Source organism: Mus pahari, chromosome 1, assembly GCF_900095145.1.
Source record: "Mus pahari chromosome 1, PAHARI_EIJ_v1.1, whole genome shotgun sequence".
NCBI classification, from domain to species: Eukaryota; Metazoa; Chordata; class Mammalia; order Rodentia; family Muridae; genus Mus; species Mus pahari.
In genome coordinates, this window is record NC_034590.1 from 116757957 (window position 1) to 116768860 (window position 10904).

General features: G+C 50.0%; 2 protein-coding genes across 3 annotated transcripts; one reads left to right on the forward strand and one right to left on the reverse strand.

Moving 5' to 3' along the window:
* Positions 1-700: 700 nt before the first annotated feature.
* On the reverse strand, positions 701-2895 carry Banf1 (barrier to autointegration factor 1). The gene is made up of 3 exons (XM_021194626.1): positions 2592-2895; positions 1891-2029; positions 701-1209 (listed from the first exon to the last, which is right to left on the reverse strand). Exons 2-3 carry the CDS (start codon positions 2011-2013, stop codon positions 1063-1065), a joined length of 270 nt encoding a protein of 89 aa, XP_021050285.1. The 5' UTR covers positions 2014-2029; positions 2592-2895; the 3' UTR covers positions 701-1062.
* On the forward strand, positions 2844-7548 carry Eif1ad (eukaryotic translation initiation factor 1A domain containing). Of its 2 annotated transcripts, none has more exons than XM_021194613.2 (6): positions 2844-3238; positions 4155-4373; positions 4502-4610; positions 4697-4805; positions 4979-5026; positions 5987-7548. In XM_021194613.2, exons 2-6 carry the CDS (start codon positions 4287-4289, stop codon positions 6162-6164), a joined length of 531 nt encoding a protein of 176 aa, XP_021050272.1. In that variant the 5' UTR covers positions 2844-3238; positions 4155-4286; the 3' UTR covers positions 6165-7548. The 2 variants fall into 2 exon arrangements, with proteins under 2 accessions (XP_021050272.1, XP_029401924.1); XM_029546064.1 differs by having other exon boundaries at positions 2896-3238; positions 4139-4373; positions 5987-6326.
* The last annotated feature ends 3356 nt before the right edge of the window (positions 7549-10904 follow it).

Sequence of the window (10904 nt, forward strand, 5' to 3'; positions counted from 1 at the left end):
AGCACTGTACCTACTCCCACAACCCTCACCCATTCGAAGCTCAAAAAGCCTAGCTGGGTTCCATGACACAGGACACAGGCTCCCACACACTTTGAGCCCCAGTGGCTAGTTTCTTGAAAGTTCAAGGGCAAATTAGCTTTTCTAGGCCCCAAATCTCTTACCATTCCAAAATAAAAAGTGCTTACAAAGATGCTAGTTTCAGGGTTGGCTCACAATATGAGCTTGAAAACAATAGAAGTGGGACTTGGCTTTCAAGTTTAACCATTTCCTTCCTTTTCTATGGTAGTTAAGCAAACAGCAAAAGTCCCACCCATTCATTCTTCCCAGAGGCTAAGAGCACATGTGATGACTGGCAGGTGAACTCTTACCCACATCCCATCCACCCGCTTCCTGGTACCTTTGACTCCCACTGAGTTTCCACCAGGTGCTGCCTAGACTGACTGTTGACATCTGGAAGCCTTCAGCCTACCTGGCTCCCAGGAGAAAAAAAAAGCCAACCCACACTCTCCCACAATGTTTAGGAATTGGGACACCCAGGGCACCTGCCCAAGGCCCACATGGCTAGGGTGGCTCCCTCTTGGGAAGGGAAATGGAAGGCACCAGTTTCGGTCTGCACTGATAACGAATGAAGTAGATGTGCTCAGCCCTGGGAATACACAACTCCCCAGCCTGTCTGCTCTCTGACACAGAACACCAAATATGAAGGCCACTGATTTTATTAATTTAAAAATCTTTTATAAGGACAGTGACTGTTTTTGCCAAAAAAGGAAAGGAGCCAAAGGGCATCCAACAGATAGTGAGGGAGAAAGGGGCCAGGAATCCATTCAGGAAAGCTGGTAACTGCTGCCACGGAACTGCAGGGGGAGGTGGAAGGGAAAGGCATGCAAGGGCAATGATTCTAGAAAGGTTGAAATGCCAAGGGGAGAGAACTCCCCACAGACCCTGGAGTATATAGGAGGTGAGGGTGACAACAGCCATCTTTTCCTTCATGGAGGACAGGGAGGAACCCTGCCTGCTGCAGACTCTGTGCTGGGGCTGGGGTATAAGGGTCCCCAGAGAACACTACAAGAAGGCATCACACCATTCTCGAAGGCACCCAAAGCAGTCCCGGGACTGCTTGGCATTGGCACCACATGTGTCCTTCAGCCATTCTCGAAAGAGGTCTTCATCTTTCTTTAGCACCAGAAACTGGCCAAGGACCACATAAGCCTGTAAAACAGAAAAGGGCATGTGGCTAAATGTCTCACGGGCTAAAGCAACAGGACTGTCCACGCTGATACCACTCTGAAGGTGCCAGGGCTCTGAAGCTAGGGAGGGTTAGGTGGTAAATACTTCAGAGGGCAAGGCCATTTTTATTTTAAGACAGGGTTTGCTACCAGGCAGTGGTGGCACGAGCCTTTAATCCCAGCACTTGGGAGGCAGAGGCAGGTGGATTTCTGAGTTTGAGGCCAGCCTGGTCTACACAGTGAGTTCCAGGACAGCCAAGGCTACACAGAGAAACCCTGTCTTGAAAAAACAAAAGAAGAAAAGGACAGGGTTTGGTCCTTTGTTGTCAGGGCCAGCATTAAACCCCATGGGAATCCTCTTAGCTCAGCTTTCCAAGTGTTAGGGTCATAAGCACAACCCACTATGCCTAGTTTCATTTTCGTGACATTTAAAACACACAAAAGGGCAGGGGACAGTGAGACACACCTTTAATCCTAGCACTGAGAAGCCCTGCCTCAACAAAACACAAAAATGAAGGAGGTGCCTTGCCTCCCCAGGTACCCCCCTTGCCTCCCCAGGTACCTCTCAGACATTTACTACTGCCGGCCTCACTCCCAATCGGCTTGGTAACATCTGTTGCCAACCTTCCCTCCTACCCCTCCCTGGCATTTGCACCCTCCACACCTTGTCAAAGCCCCTTTCCTCCAGCTTCTTGCCCAGGACTTCACCAATCCCGGCCAGGCTCCCCACTGGCTTTTCCCCCATGGGCTCTGCCACGAAGTCTCGGTGCTTTTGGGAGGTTGTCATCTTGATCAGGCTTAACCTGGGAATCCCCCCCGCCAAAAAAAAAAAAAAAGGTAGGTTAGGGCTGAAGACCACAACTCCCAAGGGCAATATCCTACGACAGGTAGTGTGGCTGCTCCCTTGAGTCCCCTCATTATACACGAGGGAAGGTCCCCACCCCCACGCCACTTTCCGTGGGTCCTGGCTTTGGGTATATTGGACATATCAGCTTGCACTAACAGGCGGCGCGCCTAAGGCCTGAGACTCCCAGACTCGGGAGTCAAGGTCCGCCCCGAAGCTCTCACGGCCGGCGACCTTGGCTGCACAGACTCTGACCCCGTTGGGAACTACCACGTGGTAGGCTCATCACGCGGCTCCCGCCAGCCTCGCCGCCTCCACGCCTCTCAGGCCCCGCCCCGCGGCCCCGCCCCGCCCCGAGCGCCCCGCCCCCTCCACGCGCCGCCACCCCGCGCACCGCCCCTCCCGCAGACTCCGGCCGCTCCGCTGCAAAGGCGCGCCTCCGCGATGGACTCCTCTCCCTCCCGCCTCTGCGCGCCGCCACCGCACGCCAGCCGGGGCCCCACTCCGCTTCTCACGCTCACCGGCGGCTCCGGCTCTGGTAACGGCTCCTCCCGCCACTCGGCCGCTCCCGCCGATACCTCAAGCTACGAGAACGTTCCTCGACTTCCGCTTCCGGGTCGTTTTATGCGCGACCTTCAAAAACAATCCCCAAACTGGGCAGGTCTAGCTATCCGGAGCCATAGAGTTGACGCGCAGTCGCCAGCCGCGGCGTCCACGGGGGTCGCTGTTTTCCGGTTCCTCTCAGGAAGCCACCCGGCTTTCGCTGGGTTTTGTTTCTCCAGCGGCCCTTCCGGTCTGTGGGATCGAGGCCTCCGAGGAGAATGCGTTTTCCTGCCCCGCACTCGGAACTTAGGCTTGCCTCCCTTCCTGGAGGGAAGAGTTAAAGGGACGGACAAAAAGGGGGCGGGACATCCGGAAGGCCTCTGAGAGCCCCGGAAGCGCAATTCCCGGCGCGGTTTCCTCAGTCAGGTCTGTCACCTCAGACCCGCCGACGGGAGGGAGGAACACCGGAGGGTTGGGGCCGAGCGTCCAGACCGGCGCTACCGTCGGGGCCACCTGCAGGTCGCAGTTGTCTGCTCTTTGGTCCCTCGCTCCCGAGGTGCGTCGTGGACGAGCTGCTGTCGCCGTCATCCTGGAGAGCGGAGCGCGCTGGCGTGGCGCCGAGCGGGTGAGCTCCGTGGGCGGCCCTGGTGCCGGGCGCCGCGTCGGTCGCCCCGTGCCTGGGGTGTGCTGGGAGCCCGGCGTTGCGTGACTCTCCCGCCTTGGGGTGTCGAAGCCGGTGGCGGAGCGCAGCTCCTCTTAGATTTCGCGCAGAGCTTGGCGGGATGCTCGATCGGGCTGGGATCCGCCCGGGGTCGGCCTGGGATCGGCCCGGGAGGGGAGGCGTCGCCGTCCTAACGGGACTGAGACGTAGGACTCAGGGCTTGCCCTGTGCTGCGTGGTTTCCGTGATCTCGCCGAATTTACTTAGTTTTTGTTGATTATTGAGAGGGCGTCTCCCTACGGAGACCAGGCCGGCCCCGGGCTCTGTGGGTTGGGATTAGAGTGTTGAGATGGAAGGCTTGAGCCACGCTGACGTCTCAGCTGACACTAGAAAACCTGGGTTTCCTGGGTTTGTTCGGGTTTTTTAAGATGTACCCCATGGGTGGTGTTGCGAGTGCCCTCGGAAGCCAGAAGAGGGCGTTGGATGCCCTAGAATTGGAGTTAAAGATGGTTGCGACCCATCTGACGTGGGTGCTGGCTCATAGGACATCTTTCTGGCCTTTAAAGGTCCTGTTTGTTTGTTTTGGGTTTAGGGTCTCTCTATGTAGACTAGGTTGGGCCAGGGCTCAAACTCCTGCCTACCTCTCCCTCCCGACTGCTAAGAATAAAGATGTATACCAGCACCTGGCTAAGTCTGTGTTTTGTTTTTCAATGATGTCATTCATTTTTTATGTGCATTGGTGTTTTTAACCTGCACGTGTGTCTCCAAAAGAGGGCTTTGAATCCCCTGTGGCTGGGATTCATTTGAGTGCTGGGAACCATACCTGGTTCTCTGCCAGATCATCAAGTCCTGCTGTCCCCCAAAGTCCATGTTTTTAACAGGGCGAGGCGGCACTTTTTGGTATAAGGCTGCTTCTCTTGAAAGCAGTCCTGGCTTCTAAGACTGACATCCAAATAATTCTGGAAGAAGAGCTGACAGTCGGTGCACCCTAACAACCCTGGACAGAAACCAGCATGTCTCAGGCCAGCAAGAGGAAGCATGTGGTGCAGGAGGTGCTGGGGGAGCACATGGTGCCTTCTGACCAACAGCAGATAGTGAAAGTGAGTGACGCCATCCTCTAGATGCCCCCGTTGCACCTCTGGGGTGTGGAAAGGGGAGGCTCAATGCAGGTCAGAGGGCGCTTGATTTAACTTATGACGTAGCTAGTTCTCCCTCTTTCCTGGACCAGGTCCTCAGGACTCCTGGGAACAATCTGCATGAGGTGGAGACAGCACAGGGGCAGCGCTTCCTGGTGAGCATGCCCTCCAAATACCGCAAGAACATCTGGATCAAGAGAGGTTAGAAGCATCCCTCTACAGTATGGAACCATGGCCTTGACTTCCTCCTGTATAACAGGAGTGGCATTATCCTTTACCATCTACAGGGGACTTCCTCATTGTTGACCCTATTGAAGAAGGGGAAAAAGTGAAGGCTGAGATCTCTTTTGTGCTCTGCAAGAACCATGTCCGCTCTCTCCAGAAGGAGGGTCACTGGTAGGATGGTCTTAATCAGCCACCCTCTGGCTTCTGGGGATAGACTGTCCTAGTGTGTGTGGGGGGGGGGTGTGAAGGAGAAGGTTATGCCATCCCAAGAAGGACATTTGGAAACAGCTGTTTCACTGAGAGGTTTCTCTCTGCTTTCTAACCTGGCTCTTCTCTTGTCACAGGCCTGAGGCCTTCTCTGAGGTAGCTGAGAAACAGAACAATATGAACAGGTAAGGAGCAAGCCCCCAGCCCAGGGAAGACAAGAAGTGCAAGATCACACCTTGGTGCCTCAAGGAGAAAAGGGGTCTTGCTTTTCTCGTGTAGAGAACTGCGGCACATATAATAGATTGGGTAGATATGAGTATGTCACGTGTTAAAATGCTGGCTTTGCTACTTAATAGGCAAGTGACTTTAGATGCATTTTTTTAGTATTGTAAGGAGGTTCTTAACTGGATGTGATTGGACATGCCTGCAGTTCTAGACCAGGAGTTTGAGACCAGCATGGTCTGCTCATAACAGGTTCAAAGCCAAACTAGAGTACAGGAAACCTTTTCTCAAAAACAAGAGTTCATGTAAGAGACAGGGTTCTACAGAGAGGAAGATTGCTTAGTGCAGCAGTCCTCATCTGTGGGCCATGTGTCAGGTGCTTAGATTATTATTCATAAAAGAAGCACAATTACAGTTATAAAGGAACAATGAAATGATTTTATGGTTGGGGTCACCACAACGTGAAGAACTGTTAAAGGGTCACAGCATTAGGAAGCTGTTAGTACATCAGCTGTTAGGAAATGTGAGCATACTACGTGTCAGTATGCTAGTAGGGTTGCTTCCTCACTGTAACCAATGAAGGGCTGGGTGGGAGGTAATCCTGAGTCTGTTTTCTTTGACTGGATTTCCCTATTTGCTGTTTCTCTAGGAGAAGCCTCTCCCAGATTTTTTTTCTTCTTTGTTTTGTTTATTCTTGAGTCAGGATCTCTTGTGGCCCAGGCTGTCCTCAGACTCAACCGTCTTCTGCTTTAGCCGTCTAAATACTAGGCATACGCCACTACATAAAGGTTTGGGGCTCTTGGATTTTCAGAAACCTGTCGGATTCTGATTGTTTAGTTGATGGTCCTGGTTTTGGGGACTCTAAATTAATAGATCTGGGTTCCCTGGAAGACGTCACCTGTTCTTTCCTCCTGTTCCCACAGAGAGAGTCAGCCAGAACTCCCTGCTGAGCCACAGCTGTCAGGGGGAGAAGGGTCGAGTTCTGAAGATGATTCTGACCTCTTTGTCAACACCAATCACAGACAGTATCATGAGAGTGAGGAGGAGAGTGAAGAAGAGGAGGAGGAGGAGGAAGAGGAGGAGGAGGAGGAGGCAGCCTGAGCCCCAGGACCCACTTCTCTACTTGCTCAGGGACTACCCCTTGGCTTTTCTGGGCTTGGACATTCCCAGGGTGCCCTGCAGATCTTTTCCTTTGGATGGGGACAAAGATGGTCCCTTTCTAACTGACCTAAAAGAATTAAACCCCTGGTGGGTGATGACTTACACTGGTGTCTGAGTGGCTCTCTGTGGAGGGAAACTCATGGTGAAGTGAAGTCTCTTTGGTGGTGGAAGCCTTGGTCACGTGTGGGTAGAATGGGAAGGAAGTGGTTTGGCCAGACTCTGCTGCGTGTGTCTGGTTCACAGTACCTCTCTGTACACTTTATGCCTCACTCTACGCTGTGCCTTACTGGGTCTTCCCTCATACCTGCTTACCGTCAGTAGTGATTCCAATAGTTAAGCCTGTTGCCTAGGATCTAATACTCACTTGTCTCTTAAGCACTGCTCAGGGAAAACCTCTTGGTGCCTTGTTGTCCCTTACTGCAACAGTGCCTACTACCTGCCATGCAAACATGACCCATGTACCCTGTCCGTTTCTCTTCACCTTAGCCACCTGTCATTTCCAGAATGTGTCTGTGGTCAGGATAACCTCCTTACCGTCTCCTGGTTTTTTAATTTTTCCAACTTCCTCAGGGTATTAATTTCCTGTAATCTTGAGATGGTCTCTAATGTAGGTTTGCTTGGGAATCACTGTGTAGCCTAGGCTAACCAGCTCAGTGGCTGTCCTGCCTCACAGGCATGAACCTGTGGGGCTCCTAACCTTTTATTAGAGGCTAGTGTAACGCCCTTACCCTTTGTACCTCAGCATCAAAAGGCTGATCATGGTGACTCAGACCTCTGCTCATGACTGCCTCCATTACTTTCATTGCCTTAATTCACAGATCTTCAGTAGCCCAGGTACTCAGTAAACTACGAGCGTCTGAGAACTGTGTCCTCACTTATTGGGAGGCTTTTGCTTCTGGCTATACACTGCTGAATCCCATTGAAATTGACCTCTCAGCTCAGTCTTGCTCCATCCCACAGTGGACCTCTTCAACCCTGTTGCCCACTCCTAGTGTGTGTGTGTGTGTGTGTGTGTGTGTGTGTGTGTGTGTGTGTGTGTGTATTTTTTCCACGTGCACTTGTTTGGAGCCTTCCTTTTGTTTTCTAAGGGATTTTGTTTTTCTGTTGTGGGTAGTTGGTTGAGTGTGGAGGCATGTATTAGCTTCATATGCTATATAGAATTATTTTTGAACAAGAAATCTTATGATCACACCCTCTCTGGCTTTCATTTATGTTCGTCATGTTTGCTTTTTGTGATAGTAAATGTATACTTGGGTATACACATGTATAAAATACGGATGTATATACATGGAAAAATAAACTAGATGGGTTAAAGACGAACCTATCTTTAACTTCTCTGAATTTTTTTATGAAGAGTTCTTTTTTTTGTTTTTGTTTAATACTGAGCCTTGAGCACTTGGCATGGTAGACTGGTGTTTTTTGGTTTGGTTTGGTTTGGTTTTGGTTTTTTGAGACAGGGTTTCTCTGTGTAGCCCTGGCCGTCCTGGAACTCACTCTGTAGACCAGGCTGGCTTTGAACTCTAGACTGGTATTCTTAACAAGCTAGATCTACAGCTTTTTGCTGTCATTTATGGGAAGTAGAGAACTGACTTTTTAACTAGAGAAAGAGCCACTTGCTCCTAACTCATTAAAGGGCTCGTTCTTTTCTCATTGATAGTATCTTACATTTTCAGATGCAGACAGGTATGGTTAGTGCACTCCTTTAATCCCAACCCCAGCACTTGGGAGGCAGAGGCAGGCAGATCTCTTGAGTTCTAGGTCAACCAGTGCTATAGAGTGAGTTCCTGTTCAAAAACAAAAAGCAGGCAATATGGCACATACCTTTAGGTGAAGCACTGTGGAGGCAGAGGCAGGATGACCTCTTGAATTTGAGGCCAGCCTGCTCTACATAGTTTTAGGACAGCCAATGCTACATAGAGAGACCATGCCCCCCCCCCCCACACACACACACACACCCCCAAATAATCCTAACCAGTTGTGACACCTATCTGTAATCCTACTTGGGAAGGTAAAGAGAGAGGATCAAGACATTCCCATATATTTCTACAATAAGTATCTTTTTAGTATTCCAAATTTGCCCTCTGGGTCTTTGTATTTACACCATGTATTACAGTACACTTGCTACCTCATGGTTCCCTGACTCCATCATCCTGAGGCTATCTCAGATTTCCTCATTACATAAGAACTTTAGGATCAACTTGATTAATTTCATTGAATAGTCCTCTTGACATGGCCAATGAAATGGTTCAATAGGTACACACTTGCTGCCAAACCTGAGGAACTTGTTTAAACTCCAGGTTCCAAATGTTGGAAAAAGAACCAACTCCAGAAAGTTGTTCTCTGACCTTCACAAAAGTTCCTAGACCTCTCCCTACACGCACCCCTCTTCCCCAGTTCTGAGATAATAAGTATGTACCACCATCTTAAGGTTTTATTGTTGTGAAGAGGCACCATGACCAAGGCAACTCTAAAGGAAAAACTTTACCATCATGGTGGGAAGCATGGCGTGCAGGCAGGCATGGTGCTGGGGAAGGAGCAGAGTGTTCTACATCTTTTTTTTTTTTTTTTTTTTTGGTTTTTTTGAGACAGGGTTTCTCTGTATAGCCCTGGCTGTCCTGGAACTCACTCTGTAGACCAGGCTGGCCTCGAACTCAGAAATCCGCCTGCCTCTGCCTCCCGAGTGCTGGGATTAAAGGTGTGCGCCACCACGCCCGGCATGTTCTACATCTTAATTCAAAGGCAGCAGCAGGAGATTGTGCCACACTGGGCATAGCTTGATCATAGGAAACTGCCCCCACAGGGACACACTTTCTCCAACAAGGCCACACCTCCTAATAGTGCCACTCCCCATAGTCAAGCATTCAACCAGGAGTCTGGGGGTGGCAGGCGTTCCCATTCAAACCACAGCCACCTCGCCCTGTCCTGCGAGTGCTGGGGTCTAACTCAAGACTTTGTACATTGCAGGCGGGTAAGCTCTCTGCCAACTGGTATAGGTTTTATTTTATCCTTTGTTGCTTGCTGTTTTGGGATTTTGGAGGCAAGATCTCTGCACAGCCCTGGCTTCACTGGAATAAGTACAAACATGAAGTACCTTGGATCAAAATGGTAGCATGTCAAAAAGGAGAGTAAACAGTATCAGAATGCACAGTGCTCTTGTAGAGGACTCGAGTTTGGTCCCCAGCATGTACATCAGGTTGCTCTCCCTCTTCTCTATGTAGACCAGGCTAGCCTGGAACTCACAGTGGTCCACCTACCCCTGCCTCCTGAATGCTGGGATCAAAAGTGTGGACTTTTTATTTTTTAAAGATTTACTTATTATATTAAAGTACACTGTAGCTGTCTTCAGACAGCCCAGAAGAGGGCATTAGATCTCATTATGGATGATTGTGAGCCACCATGAGGTTGCTGAGATTTGAACTCAGAATCTTTGGAAGAGCAATCAGTGCTCTTAACCACTGAGCCATCTCTCCAGCCCCAAAGGTATTTGGTATTTTTACTATTTATTAATTAGGTGTGTGCGTGTGTGTGTGTGTGCACGTGTGTGTGTGTGTGTGTGTCTGTGTGTGTGTGTGCGTGTGAGTGCAAGTGCTGTCAGAGTTCAGAAGAGGATGTCAGTTCCCCTGGTGATGCAGTTACAGCAATGGTGAGCTGTGTGAGGCAAGTGCTGGGGACAGAACTCAGGACCTCAGCAAGCACAGCACCTCTTCACCACCAAGCCATCTCTCCAGCACCCCCCCCCCTTTTTTTTTCTGAGACAGGGTTTCTCTGTATTGCCCTGGCTGTCCTGGAACTCACTTTGTAGACCAGGCTGGCCTCAAACTCAGAAATCTGCCTGCCTCTGCCTCCCCAGTGTTGGGATTCAAGGCATGCGCCACCATGCCCGGCCCTCCAACCCCTTTACTTCCTTTTCATTTCTAAAGATCAATTGTTTAAAATCATATATATAGGAGGGTGCTATGTGCACATAAATCCCAGTGCCAAGGAGACCAGAAGCTTTAGACCTAAAGTTGGAGTTACAGATGGTTGTGAGCAACCCTATGTACATGCCAGAGATCAAACTCAAGTCCTCTGCAAGAGCAGTGTTCTGAGCCCCCCTTTATCTCCTTTTTTGACACACCACCTTTTTTATCCAAGGTACTTCATGTTTGTGCTTATCCCAGAAAATTTTTCTTAATTATCTTTTTAAATGTTTTGTTTTCCTCTGTAGAATTCCCATTATTTGGATAGCATTACCTTCTGGGCTTAATGTATCTCAAATTTTCTTTTACAATTTCTGTTTCATCAGCCCTTCCTCTTAGAATCTTTTCTGGCCTGATTCCTAAGTCACTATGCTCTTTGTAAACTGTACCCCCACTGTGGTAGATCCTCTGTTGTACTCTGTGTGTGTTTGTGTGTGTGTGTGTGCGTGCGCGCGCGCACGAGGCAAACATGTGGCGGTCAGAGGATGACTCTCCTTCTATCATGAATTCCAGACATCAAATTCAGGTTGTCAGGTTTATGGGGCGTGCACGCTTACCCATTTCTTGCCAGCCCTGTTGTGGTTTTATTTTTTTGTTTTGTTGTTGTTTTGAAATTAAGGTCTCAGGCTGGTGAGATGGCTCAGTGGGTAAGAGCACCCGACTGCTCTTCCAAAGGTCTGGAGTTCAAATCCCAGCAACCACATGGTGGCTCATAACCATC

What these genes read in the sequence shown, in the direction of transcription:
- Banf1 (XM_021194626.1), bottom strand. Translation starts at nt 2,013, where the DNA reads ATGACAACCTCCCAAAAGCACCGAGACTTCGTGGCAGAGCCCATGGGG. An exon ending in AGGAAAGGGGCTTTGACAAG is followed by an intron (nt 1,210 to 1,890) that starts GTGTGGAGGGTG and finishes TCTGTTTTACAG; the next exon opens with GCTTATGTGGTCCTTGGCCA.
- Eif1ad (XM_021194613.2), top strand. Translation starts at nt 4,287, where the DNA reads ATGTCTCAGGCCAGCAAGAGGAAGCATGTGGTGCAGGAGGTGCTGGGG. An exon ending in CTCCAGAAGGAGGGTCACTG is followed by an intron (nt 4,806 to 4,978) that starts GTAGGATGGTCT and finishes CTCTTGTCACAG; the next exon opens with GCCTGAGGCCTTCTCTGAGG. An exon ending in AAACAGAACAATATGAACAG is followed by an intron (nt 5,027 to 5,986) that starts GTAAGGAGCAAG and finishes CTGTTCCCACAG; the next exon opens with AGAGAGTCAGCCAGAACTCC.